The sequence below is a fragment of the Hydra vulgaris genome, chromosome 01 (assembly GCF_038396675.1).
Source record: "Hydra vulgaris chromosome 01, alternate assembly HydraT2T_AEP".
Lineage (NCBI taxonomy): Eukaryota > Metazoa > Cnidaria > Hydrozoa > Anthoathecata > Hydridae > Hydra > Hydra vulgaris.
In genome coordinates this window covers 2,158,576-2,177,316 of record NC_088920.1, presented here as the reverse complement: position 1 = coordinate 2,177,316, position 18,741 = coordinate 2,158,576, and the positions used below count along the sequence as shown (strand labels likewise).

Here is an 18,741-nt window from a genome sequence, read left to right as displayed (position 1 = left end):
GTCTTAATGGTGTATCTTGGATCATATTTTAAAGATTTAGGATCACGTCGGACATATTGTTGTTGGCAAACTTGTTACAAAAAGGTTGACTCGTCTGAAAACATGACTTTCATCCAATCTTCGACTGCCCAATGAATATGTTCCTTGCAAAAGCTAATACTATCCTTTCGCATCTTTGTTGTTAACAACGGCTTTTTAATTGGTTTCCATACTGGCATTTTAAATTTATTTCGTAATCGACTTTGAATGGTTCTTTCACTAACTTGATCACATGTTGGAGACAACCTTCTCTTATCTCTCTTGCGCTTATAAAAAAAGACTTTAATACCTCTTGTTGTATTCTTAAGTCTGTTCTCGAAGAAGTAACATTCGGCCAACCGCTTTAAGATCTTGAAGTAAATTACTCTGTTTCTTTATTATGTCTAATAATCTTAGTCAGAGAGCAATGGGAAACTCCAATGACTGTCGCTATTTGCATATGCGATTTGGAAGTATGGTTATATAAAGCAATAATTTGGGAACGAACTTCAATTGGTATTTCTTTACTTTTACCCATTGGAAAATACTACAGTATTGAAATAAAATTGTTATTCGATATAATAAAATGACAAACCTGCTTATGGTATAAATATTTATTAGTTTATATGATGATATTGTTGAATATCCTTTAAAAAATAATTACTCAATTTGTGTGTGTTTCCTTATTGATTAATGAATGTATATGCAATTGAATGTGGTGTAAATTCCTGTAGGTTTTAATTAAAGCATGTCATATAAACATACATATATATATATATATATATATATATATATATATATATATATATATATATATATATATATATATATATATATATATATATATATATATATATATATATATATATGTATATATATATATATATATATATATATATATATATATCTATATATATATATATATATACACATGTATATATGAAGACCTCAGTGGAAAAACCGGCGTGGTCACATTTTAAAAGTATTGAGTAACTATTTATTGATCATTAATAAAAGTCTTTATTTAAAGCAAATGAAACTAAGCAATTTAAAAAAATTTAGATTATAATTATTTTATTTAAAATTTATTCAAAACAAAACATTTTGTAATTTTTTATACAAAAATTTTTTTTCCTTTGCTTTAAATAAAGACATTTATTAATGATCAACAAATACTTTCTCAATACTTTTTAAATGTGACAACGCCGGTTTTTCCACTGAGGTCTTCAAATATGCATATATATATATGTATACATATATATATACATATATATATATATATATATATATATATATATATATATATATATATATATATATATAAATATATGTATATTTTTTTTTTTTTTTTTTAGTATTGTATTTGCCGATTGAAAATAATTTACACTCGTAATTTATAAAAACAAATATTTACATGACTGGGGCTTGAAGAAGACAAAATTCATCTTATCATTAAGCCCCCCCTAAAAAAAATGCATATTCATCAAATAAAATGTTTTAACAAAATGTAAAAAATAAAATATATAACGTTTAAAATATTTAGTAATTCAAAGAGTATTTATATTTAAGAACTGATTAGTAAAATAAGATGATATATAAGTATTAATATTACAAAAAGAATTTACAATAACTCTTTTTAATAAAAATTAAAGATATAAAATTTTACAATATTTTTAGTAATTAGTATTTCAAATAATAAAACTTAAAAAAATCGTTTGTAAAATCAAAACTTATAAGATAAGAAGTACATTTACAATAGCAGACTATTGTTTAGAATATTAAATATAATATTAAAGAGTAATTAGTAGGTTAATTTTTGTTTTTGTTTGCTAGTTTAAAAAGTTTTTTAGAAGAACTTTAATTCATTTTCATGTATCATCAGTAATTGCTTAAGTTTTGTTTTAAACTGGTTTAAAGAATAATTAGATTTCGGCTCATTATTTAATATTGTATTCCACAGCTTAGGACCTCGGTTAGCAATTGAGAATTTGGTTGCTGAATAATGTGTTTTGGATTGAATGTAATTGTTTTTTGAAAATCTGGTAGGGTATATGTGGTTTATTTTTTCAAAAAGTGAATTAAATAACATTGGTGATATTTTTTTATCAAGTTTAAACATGAAGATAAGAATATGGTAAAGGTTTAGTTTATATACATTTAGAATATTAAGTTATTAAATAATGTTTGAGTGTGAGAGAAACGGTCTACGTTTGTAATTATCCTTATAGCCTGTTTTTGTTTACTAAACAGTTTTTTTACTTTTGTTGCGTTTGTGCTGCACCAAGCAACGTTTGCATAATTTAAGTAGCAATGAATTAAAGAAAAATATAAGTTTTTTAAACAAGATAGATTTAAAAACTGCTTGGCTTTATACAAAACACCTATATTTTTTGATATTTTATTTTCAATTAGACCTATGTGGTCCCTCCAGGTTAAATTTTCATCCAGAACCACACCTAAAAATTTTATTGATTGCTCTCTTTTTAATAATGCGTTATCAATAAAAAGATCAGGAAGTTTTAATGGAATATCTTGTTTTTTATGAAGGCGATGGAACAAAATGTATTTGGATTTATTGATGTTCAAAGATAGTTTGTTTGATTTGAACCATTGGGTTAATTTTTCAAGTTCTTTGTTTACTGTTTGAAATAATTTACTGATATCTTTACTAGAATAAAACAAGTTTGTATCATCTGCAAACAAAATTAAGTTTAAAATGTTAGAAAATTTATATAAGTCGTTAATATAAACGAGAAATAAAAGTGGTCCTAAAATTGATCCTTGAGGAACACCACAGGTGATTGACTTATATTCCGTTTTTCCGCTATCATATGAAATAAACTGCTTTCTATTAGACAAGTAACTATCAAACCAGGACAAATTAGTATTTATTATACCATAACTTTTCAGTTTGGATAGAAGGATTTGATGATTGACAGTGTCAAAAGCTTTACTTAAATCGATAAATACACCTAGGGTATACTTGTCTTCACCAAACCCTTTAAATATATCATGAACAAGGTGAGTGATTGCATGATCAGTTGAATGACCAGATTTAAATCCAAACTGTTTATGAAAAAGAATATTATTAACATTTAAAAAGGAATATAGTCTATTATACATAACCCGCTCTAATATTTTAGAAAAACAAGAAAGAATTGAGATTGGTCTATAATTCGTAACATCGGAAGGATCACCTGATTTTAACACTGGAATGACTTTTGCAATTTTTAGGTTATCTGGAAAAACGCCTTGTTTTAGAGATAAATTAAAAATATGTAGTAATGGAATTTGATAATGACATTACTACTTATATCATCAAATCCTAAACTTTTATTGGGTTTTAATAAAGAGACTGCGTCTAGTAATTCTTTTTCTGTAAGTTTATTAGACATAACATTAAGGTTGGTTGAGGTTAAGTACGAACTAAAGTGTGATTGAGTAGTTGCTATATTAGATGATAAAGTAGGACCTATATTTACAAAAAACTGGTTAAGTATTTCAGCGACTAAGGATTTATTTACAATTTGTTTGTTATTAAATTTAAGACTTAGAGGAAGTAAACTTCTGTATAAGCTTTTTTTTCCAATTACCTCCTTAATAATATGCCAAGTTTTTTTAGAATCATTTTTATGCTTTATTAGTTGTTCAGAATAGTAACGTTTCTTTGAGCGTTTTAAAATTGACTCAAATAGCCGTTTATAGTTTTTATTGGTAGTTTCATTTTTAAAAGTTCTTTTTTTAAGAAACTTGTTATATAAGCGTTGTTTTTTTTTTTGAAGATTTAAGAATGCCCTTCGTGATCCAAGGGTTTAAAAGTGTTTTTGTTTTGATTACTTTAGTAACTTCTGGGAATGCCTTGTTATAAAGATTAAGAAACTCTGTTAGAAAAATATCATACGCTTTATTGGCGTTTAGATTTAGTTTTAGGGTGTCCCAGTTAACACAGGATAGAAGCTTATAAAAATGACTAATAGAAGTGTCGGTTATTAAACGTGTTTTAATTATTTTTTCCCGTTCATTTTGGGCATTATATATGCATTTTTGCGATAGGATAAAAATCGGAAAGTGATCAGACACGTCAGTTGTAAATATTCCTGTTCTTATATTTTCATTTATAAATTCATTTGTTATAATTTGATCTAGGGATGTTGAACTTTCCTTAGTTTTTCGCGTTGGTTTATTGATTAGTGGAATATAGCTATTTTAAAAAATGGTGTTAAAAAAGTTTTTAATATATATATTATTTTCATAATCTAATATATTGAGATTGATATCACCAATAAAATATACAGCTTTATTCATAGACGATTTATTTTTAATTATTTTTTTAATGTGGTAATGTGTTTTTAATTATTTGTTTAATGTTTATATATATATATATATATATATATATATATATATATATATATATATATATATATATATATATATATATATATATATATATATATATATATATATATATATATATATATGTATACATATATATATATATATATATATATATATATATATATATATATATATATACATGTATATATATATATATATATATATATATATATATATATATATATATATATATATATATATATATATATATGTATATATATATATATATATATATATATACATATACAAATATATACATATGTATTTATATATATATATATATATATACATATATAAAAATATATATATAAAATTTATCATCAAAGTTCAATATTAGTTTCATGCATTGAACAAGTAAAGAAATTACGCAAGATTGTTAAGTGGTTCTAAACTTTTTTCAGTACCAGTATATATATATATATATATATATATATATATATATATATATATATATATATATATATATATATATATATATATATATATATATATATATATATATATATATATATATATATATATATATATATATATATATATATATATATATATATATATATATCAGGCCTTGTTACGAGATTTCGCTGCGTAGCGAAAACGCATAACGCATTTTTAAGTAACTCAACTCATCAAATATATTTTGCATCGTTAGAAGTTATATTGTGTCACTCGCGTCACACAAGTACCGCATTGTAATTAAAGTTATTTTGTTAACGCGTTGAAAATCATACAAACAGTTTGTTTTTTTCCCACTATAACCAAAGTCACAAATAAAATCTAAGTTCTTATTTAAAAAATCATTTTTATTATTTTTTTCAAATATGAACTAAATTTTATTTTGAAAAAATTATTTTTTCATGAAACGTAAAATAATGTTTGTTTATTTTCTCATGATTTTACAGTTGGTTTTTGGTTATTTTATTAACTGTTAACAAATTTTTTCGTATTTAATTTGTGAACACATTTTAATAATGCTTATTTTAAAAATTTTTTAATAATAACATTTTAAATAATAATAATAATAATAACAATTTTAATAATATAATTTTTAATAATAAAAATAAAACATGTTAATACTTCCTATTTAATTTGTAAACTCATTTTAATAATGAATTTTAAACAAGAAAGAGTTTTTTTCTTGTTGTTTATCAGTTACCGATAACATATTCGTGATCATAATTTATTTTCATAAATTAAACGAACGTCATTAAAACTATACGTTATTGAATTAACAATAAACAAAATATCTTATTAATAAAATATTTACATCAAAATAAATCGTGCATTTTTAAAACTATTATGACTAAAATTAAATTTTATATTTAAAAGTAATTTATATTTTTAATTCCTTAAGATAAAACTTAAAACACTTAATTTTTTTTAACTAATTTTTAACAACAACAAAAAAATTGTTTAACAACACTTCTTAACAAGGCCTGATATATATAGATATATATATATATATCTATATATATATATATATATATATATATATATATATATATATATATATATATATATATATATATATACAAAGAGTCTAAGAAAATTTTCAAAACTCAAACAAAATTACCCATATACTACCTAAAAACAAAAACAATTGAAAGTAAAATCTTACCCAAAAACTGTACAAATCATTTACGAAGAATTTAAAAAGTTAAAAAAAAAAGCTACTATTCTGATTTGTTCAAAAAAATCAAGTGTGCACAATTAAAAGTCAATTTAACACAAACGATTTCTTGAATTAGATATATCTTTATAATATAATGTTTTTTTTTTTGTAAGAAATATGACATTAGTTTAAAGGATTAGTATGGATTTGATAAAAAAGACCAATTTTCTGTCTGGTCAAACAGTTTTTTTGGGGTCTAAATTTAAATACTATGATGCCAAAAACATGTAACAAAGTCAGAAATGACATAGAATAAAAGGAAGTTAAAGCAGGCTCTAAATAAAAAAGAAGAAGGTTAAGTTGGGAAAGAAATTAGAAAGCACTAAGAAAATCAATGCTAAAGAAGATGAAATATCAGAGTTTGATTGCAAAAGAACTGCTATATTACCAAAAGATAAAGAGTTGGTTGCCAAAATTGAGCAGTGTACAGAGACTGGCTGGCCTTGTAACAGATCTGCAAAAAAGAAAAACTATTGTCAAAACATGCGTACACAGATTTGGAAAGGAGACAATATTTAAGAAAAGTATGTCGTTCTATTTCATTAAAGCAAAAATTGAGGTCATAAGTGCAATAATAAACAGAAAATAAACAAAATACCAGTAAACTGCTAAAAACATAAACTTTAGTTTAAAATTGTGCATAATATCAAAGTAAACAAAAAAAGATTATTAACCTTTTCTGTTCATTATAAACATTTTCAATGCTGAATACTGATGATACTATTGTTTAAAATCTGATACAATAGTTTCAGGGTAAAATGGTTTGCAAAACCATCTTCAACTTATTGTTATTCTTAGTCCTGTGAAGAGCAACACCAAAAATAGTTATTATTTTCTTGCAGTGTATGTTATGTTATATCTGAAAAGTTAGGAGACTGTAGTACAATATTTTCAAAATTATGGCTTCTTAAAGGTTATTGACAAAAATTGCCTAATAAGTACCAGAGATGTATCAAAACAATTAACAAGAAGACTAAAACTAAGACCAAGTAATTATTGCTTAAAACCAAGACTTAAGACTTTAAGACCAATATATAGACCAAGACATCACAAAGTCAATCCAAGACCAAAAAGAAAATTTTAAAATTTTCACAAGACCAAGATCAAAACATAGATTAATAGATGTTCAACACAATAAGACTCATGCTCACCCATGCTGATTGCCATTGTGGGTTTTAACAAAATTATATAAAAACAATGTTAAAAGTTTAAAAAAATTATAACGTATTTACATTTATTGCAATTTCAGTATATAATGGTATTAATATTATTACAATCGTATACAATATCAACTAATATAATTTTAAAAAAGAGTTACTTATGTCTTTAACAAAACGAAAAAGCATTAAAAAAAACACTACATTAGATCTTTATTGTTTTTTTGCATTGATTAATAACTATGTTCAGATATATTGTTATAAAAAAATTGAGCAAAAGTTAATCGCCCTCGTATTTTTAGTTCTGAAGGAAATAATTTTTTTATTGACCATTACCAAAGTCCAAACAATTACCAGAATTTTCACACTTGACTTTAGTGCATTTTTAGTGGGCAGGATTAGTGGATCTTTCAAGTCTAAACGAGATTAGCAAGAAGAGCAACTGTTTTTTCAGATCACCTTTCCAATAAATGTACGCAATGACAGTTCATCTTGAGAGACTGTAGTAGAACAGAACTTATGCTATAATAGTCTTAAAAAATCTATTGCAAGCCAAAGGGCAATAAAAAGTCAAATAAAAACAGATACTTGAGAACGTCAAGAAGTAAATTTATAAACCTTTAATAATCTGACTAGCAAAAGTCATAGGGAGTAACACAATTCTGTTTTATTAACACTGACAATGTTCTGTAAACAAATGAATAGTCAAGTCACAATGTCAATCATCTTAAAGTTGAAGTAATTGACAAAACAATTTACTAGCATTATAAAGTTTACAGATTGCCAACAAAGCATTACTACTTTATAAGAAAATTTAGTGAGAGGCAATGTCAACATTAAAAACAGAGTTAAAAGAGTTTTTCTGCAACCAGAAACTATCCCTTTTGTTTGAAACATTCCTTTTTAGAGATCACAGTCTGCAATATAACACAACATTATGATGGAATTTTAAAAGTAGTAAAATTCCATTTTAAGAAGTGATTATAAAAAAAATATATATTCCATAACTAAACTTGGAAGTTTAGTTATGGAATATATATATACTAAACATTTGAGTTCAACTACACATCTTAACTTAAGAAAAATTTTAGACCATAAAAAATTGTTTAAAAATTTAAATTTAACAAACTAAAAGTTACAAAATTTCTTCAGTAAGTTCTATTCTGTTATTTTGTTTTTTACATAAAATTGGCATTCTTAATAAAAATAATTGGACCAATACTCTAGGACTCAAAGACTAAGACAAAGACAGTTAAATAAGAGTATTGAGACATATCAAGAATAAGACTGAAGTCTCTTGACCTACATCTTCTTTAGTATATTTTATTCTGTTTTTTTGTTTTTGATATAATTGACATTATAATTAAAAAAACTAGGAATGTGTTTTATTTAGTTTTGTTAGTTTTTAAAAATAAATTTTTTTTTTGACGTTTTTAAAAAAAACATCAAAAAAGTAAGAACATGCTGGTTGTCATTGTGTCTTAAAATCAAATTATATGAAAACAGTTTATTTATACAATAAAAAGTTATACTTTCATTATACACTTATATTATTACAATTGTATACAATATTACCTATAAAATTTTAAAAACATTTCAGAAGACAAATAAAAACAGACACAAAACTTCAGAATAACCAATTGGCCAAGAAGTAACTTTAGCAATAATTTTTTAATCTGACTAGCAAAAGGTCATAAGGGTAATACAAGGTTCTAAACACTTAACCCAATATTCTGTAAACCAATGACTTATCAAATCACATTGCCAATCATGTTAAAGTTGAAATAAATAATGAAAAAACTATTAGCACCATTAAGTTTACAGATGGTGCACTTAACATTTGAACTTTAAAAAAAAAAAATGTTTTTTAGAAACTCATTTTCAATTTTGTGTTGTTTCTGACAATTAAAATTTTAATATTTCTTTAAGACATAATTTTAGTTTAAAGTCAATAACCATATAAATTAAACCATAAAAATTAGGATAGATTAAGCATACAAATTATTTACAATATAAAACTATACGAATTAAAAAAATATACGAAATTGATAATTTGAATATAAATTGTAAGCAATCTTTAAAAATTATTTTAAACTTTATTTTAAACTTTATTTTAAACTGTTATTTTAATTACTTTATTTTAAACTGTTGGGTGTTATTTTTGTTTTGTTTCAAATGTTATTAAAAATTTTATATAAAACAATTTTTGCTCTAAGAATTTTTTCAGCGTAGGTAAGTTATTTGCAACAAGTAAAATAATAGAAAACTTAATAATTAATCTTTATTTTTATTTAAAAACCATGATTTTTTTTGTTTTAACTATGATTTAATGAGTTTAAACAAGATAAGAAATGAGGCAAAACAATCAAATTTTTTTTTTAAAACCCTATTCTCTTTTGCGTTGTTTTTGACTGGAAAAATTTTAATATTTCTTTGACACAACTGCTGGTTAAAGTCAATGTTGTTTACAAAATTATTTTAAACTATTTTAAATCATAAAGTTTCCTAAAAATTATTTAAAGATATAAACTCAACATATAAAATACAAACTTAAACAGATAAAAACAAAATATAAAAATAATAATTTTAATAAGATTTTGTAAATAATCTTTTGAAACTAATAATGACTTTACTTCAGAAAATTTAAGTTTTAGAATGTTTAGTGTTTTTTTGTTTTAGAAAAATTAATTATTCAAAATGTTATTACAAACGAAAATAAAAATATCTTTTGGTCTCTAAAAGTTTTAGTAACATTTTTTTTAACTCACTAAATGAACTTTTTTTGTTACAAGGTGAAAAAACTTTGCTTATTGATTTAAAGCAATTTCAGTAATAGAAAACAATTTAAATTAACTGTTAAAGGCTTCGTAAAAATGAACTTAAGTCATAAATTTTTGTTGTCAACAATTTTTATAAAATATTTAATGATAACTTTATAGGCCGTTTCATAATATTTTTCGTCTTGGAAAAATCAATGCTTAAAATATTTAACTGAAAAGCAAAACAGCAATAAAGACTCTTTTATAATATTTTATTTATGATGATAAAAAATATATTTTGTTCACAAAAAACATATATTGTTTATGTTTTGCTTCATACTGTAAGAAAGCTTTTTAAGGATTTATATACATAACTCAAATATGTATATTATGCAAACAGTTTGTCATTTACCAAATATGTTTGTTTTCTAAAACAGAAGCTTTAAATCAATTCTAAATTAAGAAAAATAAAACACACAAACACAAAAAAAATGTCTTATCTAAAAACAACCGAAAACATATAACCGCCTTCAGTATTTTATTCCATTTTACCACCTTCAGGCTTTTATAAAACGAGCAAAAGTCACATAATGAATTTAATTTAACAAAAAAAAATATTTAAAAAAATACTTTTTAAATAAAGAATAATTTTTTTTGAATTTTTTTAAAAAACTTGCCTTACATTCTGAAACATGCAGAAAATGAAATAATACTTTATACTATTCAAAAAACAAAATATGTTAAACAATTTTTTTTTTTTTAATAAAATCAAATGATAAAACCTACAAAACCATAAAATATTAAAAATTAACAAAAATACCTCGATTGCATTCAAAAATCTACTTTTTACATAAATACCTTATTTAAATAAAAATAAAGATAAAAGTTCTTTGTTTTTATATATTATTGAACACCTGAATGATTATCTAAAACAGACTCACAATAATGCAAGAAAGTTTAAGAACCTACCCAAAATAGAATACAAAATTGTAGATTCATTATACGATATTTTTGAAGAATTCAGGTCAGCAAGAAACTTCAAAAAACTATCTTGATTTTTATTGGCTAATCCACAAATCATTGGTAAACAACTCTTCAGCCTCTCATTGGCCATAATCTCATCACTACTTAAGTAATTATATGCATATACAGATGCACAAAACTCCATTATTGTCAAATGTGCAAACTGATAATAACTTCCTAGATCTGTTTCAACCTTTTCTATAAATCCAAAAAAATTTCCTTCATTTTTATGAAAGTCACTTATAAAATCTTGAATTTCTTCCTTGGAAAAAACTATTTTATTGTTAACAAACATTTTATATGCAATTTTACAGATATTTAAAATAAATATTTTATTGGAACTGTCTTCCATTATCTTATATACCGGTTTATTGCTTTTAATGATGTGTTTTTGGATAAAGTATGAAAAAATATGTGCATGCAAATCTGTCATTGTTAAGAAAGAATTTGAACCTACTTTTTTCGAATCACTAATAATTTTACACATAGAAGATAAATAAAATGGAACAGATGCCATGGCTTTTGAAATAGGAGACTCCTTTAAAGTTGTTTTTACAACTTCTTTTTTTTCTTCTTTAACATGATTTTCTACATAATTATTTATTCCATATTCATTAAACCCCATAATTTGAATAGTTAACTCATCAATATATTCTGTATATATACTTTGGTATTGATCTATTGCATAAACTCTACCAGCAATTACATGTTTGTATTTTTGAATTTCTGCAAAAGCATTAACAATTGGATAGTTACAGGTTAAATTTGGATTTAATAACTCACTTAAATATTTAAACTCATCTAATCCATCAATTATAAACATTGCAGTATGACTACTAATGTTAAAGTCGTTTACAATCTCTTTGTAGAAAACATTTAGTAATTCATTTATATTAGAAATGTTTGGATACTGATTAAGTCTCTTGCATTCGAAATAAAAAACAAGTTCAACATTTTTCCAAATTAAACCATATGACCAATCAAGCAAACATTTTCTAAGAAACCATGTTTTTCCAATACCAGCAATTCCAGATATTAGTATTAAAGATCTTTCTTTGGTAAATATTTCGCTGTATGAAATTGATATATAATTCATTTGCTTTTTGAGAAAGTTTTCTCTGTCACCACTAAAAACCGCATCCATTTGAGTATTCACTGCATCAACAATGCATAAATCAACAAATTTATGTGTTAGATCAACATACGGAGATGCTTTTGATAGCGGTTGAAGTTCACTAACTTGCCAATAATCTTTTTGATATAGACTTTTTAATTTAGCAGACAATCTTGACAAATCTAAAATGAAAAAAAACATCTAGTTAAGTCATCATCACAATTTTCCTTTTTACATCATAAGATTCATTTTTTACATTATAACTATCAATATGATTATCATGATCATGACAATGATGATGTTTATAACAATTATATTATAATTTATATAAACATAAAATATTTAAAATTAATATACTTAACATAAAACTTCTTAAACATATAATATTTTTAATTAGTTGATGCAAAAACAAACCTTTATTTATCAAAAATATAAGTTATTTATATGAAGCATTTTAATATAGAAATCAATTTAATCTATTCAACAAAACTTTTTGTTTGTCATTTTGTCTAGCAATGTTGTGTTTACGATAAAGAGAATGATAAAAAAAAGTTTGGGCTAAATTTTTTTGATTAAAACAAAAGATTAAATGAATACCAAGAAAAATTTTTTTTATTTTAGTAAAAGCTCGCCTTCTCTGTTTTATGGTAGACCTAAAAGTCAGCATTATATATGCTGCAACCTACAGAAATGATAATTTATTCAAGCGTGTTTCTTTCCTAAGAGTTTTTTGTTTGTGTGAGACATCGATTATGTAAACAAACAAAAAAGTCAATAATGTTATGTACTAAAACAAAAACACACAAAAAAAAACTCTTAGGAAAAAATGAGTTTGAATAAATTATCAAGTCTGTAGATTGCTGTGTATATTATGCTGACTTTTAGACCTACAATAAAACGGAGATGGCAAGCTTCGACTAAAATAAAAAAGTTAGTTTTTTTTCGGCATGTATTTACTCTTTAGTTTTAATCAAAAAAATTTGACCCAAACATTTTTTTTTATCATTCTCATTAATATGAACATGTCTCGGAGGTTTGGAATCTCTTTGTTATCAAATAGAAGTATTATCAGCTAATAGAGCCACTTGTTGGCAAATAGAGCCACTTGTAATAGAGCCAGATGTTAAATTGTCAGAGAGATCATTAATGTAGATAAGTAACAAAAAATGATTGAGGACAGATAAAGAGAGCAATAGCAGTAATCTCCATTCAATAAAATTGTTCAGTGTTTAAAGTAAGTAATCTTGTAAATGATTTTCAGAACGACATGGAAAAAAAGATTCAAATTTTTAAATTTATCATAAAAAAACATGCATACTAAAAAAAGTTTACAAATTTAATTTACGCAAAATGTGTGTATTTATACGGTCATTATAATTAATTTTTTACTTTATTTAAATGTAAGAAAAGATCAAGGGTTAATTGTGATTCATAACGCTATGATTTTTTTATTGCATTTAACATTTTTAGCATGGTCAGATAAAAAGTGTGATAGGGACAGTAAAGCACGCAATTACTGTCCAATCCTACATGATCAAGCTCTTTTAAAAATAAACCTCGATAACACAGGATGAGCACTCAAAGTTTTATTAATCCAAAAATATTTCAAAAACATGACTATGTTTTTTAAAGATTAAAATATTTCTATACAAATTTAACTCACACTATTACATTGTGAACTTTATCAATTCATTGATTTAGAATCAAAGAATTTCTTGAAAAAGAAATTCTGATTGATAAAAAAATCAAACCATATCAAGAAATTTCATAATCAAGAAATTTTGATTGATAAAAAAATCAAACCATAGCAGAAACGAAACTTACAGACATGGGCAATGTGTTAAAAGGCTGGAATTAAGTAACAAGAATCTAAAAACTTTAGTATAAAGCCAAAAAAGCTTTATGTATTTCTATTAAAAAAAGACATGCAAAAAAAAATTTTTCAGTTGATTGTACAAACCAGGAAAAAAAGTTTAACTTCTTTGAAATTTAAAATAAAAATGATAAATGATACCATATACTTTGGTAAGTATCCAAATTAGTTATTATTTATGTACAATAAAAATTGTCATGCCTACTTTTCATTGCCTACCTTTCATTTTCAACAAAACACCTTTAATAAATTAAGTTATAAGTGCATAAGTGCGAAATGGCATAGGTGCAAAATGCCAATACCTACTTATGTTAACACTTGCAATTTTATTCGGCGAACTATGCCGATTTACACTTATATCAGTTTGCTCATATGCCAGTTTTTGTTACTGCTTCGCATTTATGACAGTTTGCACTAATACCAATGTTTACTAATTCTTTATGCGCACTTATGCCAATTTGCATTTATACCAAAAAACTGATATACTTTGAAGTAAAATTGATAATACTTTGAACTGTAATTGTGCCATTTTTTGCACGTGCTTCTATGCCAGTTTGCTCAAATGTACAATAATTACAATATTTGCAAATACTTTTGGCAAACGTGTGCCTATTCGCACATATGCTAGTTTTCAATCAAGCCAGGTTTTGCAATGCTTTGCACTAATACCTGTTTTCACTTATAAAATTCAGGCATTTTCAGCCTCTTGTTTGTAAGCATTTGTTTTGCGGACTGAAAATATGCTATTTTTAACTTGATCCATACACAACGCAAACACCAGCATTTTTTTAGTTTTGGTAAGGAACCCATTTATAATGTTAGATTTTTAATCTCAGACAGAATGATGACTTGTAATGCATGTTTTTGAAACTCTCTTTCCTTAGCCAGAGTGAAAGACTTGAGGTTGCCTTCAATATCTGATGTAATATTAACTTTTTAGAGCTTGAGATTTTTGGTGAACATAAAATGTTGTATCTCACCTAACAATACCTTCTTTCATAGTTATTTTTTATTTTATTAGTAATTATTACATGAGATAAATAAACGCAGCAAAGTTTTCATTTGATTAAAAAAATTTAAAAGCCAACAAATATTCATGTTAACAACTATAGAATCAAGAGGAATAAAAAGAAGTTTAAATAACTTTTCAAGGGCTAAAATCAAAACATGTGTACATGGAGCTTTAAATTCTTAAGTATTCTTTAAACTTTTACTTTCATGTTTTGACACTAGTAATACAGCACCAAACTTAATATCGTTTCCACAGCGTTTAGGGCTTAAAAAAACATTTTTTTACGTTTTGACGTCAAAGTTTATAAAAACAACAAAACCATGCAAAGTTTAATGTTGCCATAGATACCTAGAAAGAATGTTGCTTATCAATCAAAAAAACTGATTTAAAATAAAATATAGCTCAAGCGACAATAAAAGATTTTTTGAAGAATTTTTTTTTTAGAATTCAGATTTAATGATTACTCTTAATTTATAGCTCAATTATGTACACCTTCACATTCATTGTGAGGTAAGATAAAGCAGCTTTTAACAACGGTTTAATTTTTGCAGATTAAAACAAAAATTAAAATTTATGAATTAAAATGTAATTTAAATTCAAATTTATTTATTTTAAATTCAAATTCATTTATTTTAAATTTAAATTTATTTATTTTAAGTTCAAATTTATTTATTTTAAACTCAAATTTTGTCTTGTTGAAAAACTTTTAATCATTTTCAAAAAAGACTGTTTTATTAAAATAGTATTTTTTTTAGCAGCAGGCAATTAAAAAAAAAATATTGGAGTTAAATAATGAAGAAAAAAAGTTCAATCATTAACCTATGTTTCAATCTTTATCATCACCCAGTGTTTCAGAGTTACAAAATACAGAAAAGCTTCTGAATACAGAAAAATGCAGACATATAAGTGTGCTATCAATTTGTTATAATTGTGAATACCATATATAACATATGATAATGATCTGTGAGTTTTATAATCATATAATCAATGTCAGAGAAAAGTTTTTCTAATCAAACCTTGATTGTTGTTTAACTTAGAAAACTATAATAAACTGGTCTATAATTTCACTCACTTTTTATAAATTTCTGACTTCATGTGTGGTGTAAACATTTCAGCAATTATAAGAGTTTGAAATTTTCTCAACTTTCTTTTTTTAATGAGATCACTATTGACACTATAAGACAGGGATAAGTTTTTTGTTTTATTTTTGAGGAGGGGAGCGAGGAGGAGGGGGAAATTGGGAAATATTATTAATAATATTGTATTAGTAGTATTGTAACCTAATTATCCGACCATGCCAATTATTTTTATAACCCATTCATTTTTAAAAAAAAAACAAAAAAAAAGCAGCATGTTTTATTTGCTTTTGCTCGCCGAATGATCACCTGATGATTTGCAAAATATTATCATTTTAGGAATAATTAAATAACTCAAATCCCAGGTCAGATCACGTCAGGTTCAAGATCATTAAAATCACCGTGTCATTAGTAACATGTATACAAGTATTACATATTCCATTTCCCATTTTTATGAGGTTTCGTTTTTCTAAGCAAAAGTTAGTAGAAATAAAATTTGACTTTAAAAATTCCTCCACCTTGGGGCTTTTGGTTTAGTAAAAGCTAGAAAAGAATGTCTTGATAAAAAATACTAATCAAATACACATGTATTGTTTATTGTAATAATCAAAATTTCTTTAAACTGAAAATACGAAGTAGTTCTGAAATTAGGAAATAAAATATTAAAACAAAAGTAACCTGATTTTGAGTTTTTCAAAAAAACTGAATAAATAAAGTTTGAGTTTGAATACATGAATATTTGAGGATTGAAAAGAAAACTTATAACCACAACCAAGACTGCTAACAAAGGAACTGTCTTAATAAATGTGAAGATTCTAAAAAAGAAAAAAATTAAAAAATATTAAAAAAGCTAAAGCTTTCAATTTTTTCAAATTTTTAAAAATTTTTTAAAATAAAAATATAAATTTAATTTTTATTTGTGTGCAACTTTAAAGCTGAAATACATTTATAAATGTTGTTAGTTATTGTTTTTATTGTTAATGAAAAAACTTTTAGTGTTGTTTATTTTTAATTTCATATATTTTGGTGTTAAAATTACTCAAAAAATTACTTAATAAATGGCCACAACAATTTTTTTTTTAGAAAGTTTTTAAATAATTTAATTTTATGAAAAGTTTTTAAATAATTCAAATTTTTAAAAAGTTTTTAAATAATTTAAATTTTAAAAAATTTTTAAATAATTTAAATTTTTAAAAGATTTTTAAATAATTTAAATTTAAAAAAATTTTTTTTTTTTTACCGCAACTTTTATACAAGCAAGACGTTTTCAAGAGAAAAGAAAACTGTAAAATAAAAGTAATTTTTTTTAATGAATTTTTATCGATGAAAGAATATATACTCTTTTTATTTACAAAGCCAAGATGCCACCACGTTCAATCGAGGACATCTTTGATAATCTGAAGTGTGATATAAATACCTTTGAAGATAATTTTCTAAAGAATATTGATGAAATATGCTCGCATCCGAAAGATGTAATTATACTAAATATGAATCTATTATCGGAAAATCTAATTCGAACTCTTCGAGAACGGCTATTTGCTGAAATAGTGGATGCATTTTGTACCGATGAGTTTAACGAGATAAATGTAACACTAGACCCAGTAAACCCAGTCGAAAAAAACTTTCGTAAAATGTATAAAACGAATTTATGTCTTGACGATATTTATATATTCTCAATCACGTTATGTGAAAAACAGTTTCACAAAGACATTATTAAAGTTGTCATCTCAACAAAAAATACCGACCAACCTTCACACGATAAATTTCTATTTTTATCATTAAAAGAGCTGATTCATATTTCAAAGGAAATACAGAAAGAAAACAAAGAAAGAAAAAAAGACTTTAAAGAAATAAAAGAGGAACTCCAACTATTAAAAGAAAAAATAGTTTTTCAAAATAAGCTTATTGAAAAATTAAAGATAACAAACAAACATTTGAAACTGGACCCCGTTATCCTTTAAGCGAGTCAAACGCCGAAACTAAAACTCGATTGTTGTGCGCATAGTGAAAATAAAAAAATTATTCCAGATGTTACAAATAGTATAATTCAGCAAACTTTGGATAAAACATTTTCACACGATAAAAATCAACCACAACTATTAAAACCGTATGCAAATGTCGTAGCTCAAATAAAATCAACCGCAAGTACCAATGAAAAAACAAAAAATTTAAATTCGGATATTATTCTAGCATCACCAAAAACAAACAATGATAAGTTTATTTTAGTTGGTAGAAAAAGCAAGTCAATTCAAAAAACGCAAAATTTGCCTATAATGAAAAAACATAGCGTGTCAGAGGCCGTTTTTGGCACAAAAATTTCGGAAAACAAAACAATTGCTGGCGAAAGAATTGTTCGTAAATTTGAAATTTTTGTTGGAGCTATAAGCAACCATATTAATGAAGAGCTTTTTAAAATCTATATGGAGACAGAAATAGGAATTACGACGTTTTTGGTATGTTTAAATAAAGAAAACGAGTATAACAGATCGTATATAGTTACCATAAATAACACAGAAAAAAATAAAGTATTTAACCCTTCTCTATGGGATAACAATATAATAGTCAAACCATTTCGAAAAAAGCGCTTAAGTTCTAACTTAGCCCAAAATCTGGAAAACAACGGCAACCAGGAAAATTTCTAT

The 18,741-nt window shown here is 24.3% G+C and overlaps 1 protein-coding gene across 2 annotated transcripts in view; it reads right to left on the bottom strand.

Moving 5' to 3' along the window:
* Positions 1-18,741, bottom strand: part of LOC136075013 (uncharacterized) — an 84,630-nt gene that overhangs the window by 11,859 nt on the left and 54,030 nt on the right. For both annotated transcript variants that reach the window (XM_065787208.1, XM_065787209.1), the window contains exons 5-6: positions 16,778-16,914; positions 10,971-12,320 (exon numbers count right to left, since the gene is read on the bottom strand). In XM_065787208.1, coding sequence (XP_065643280.1) covers positions 10,971-12,320; positions 16,778-16,914 — 1,487 coding nt within the window. The remainder of the gene's footprint in view (positions 1-10,970; positions 12,321-16,777; positions 16,915-18,741) is intronic.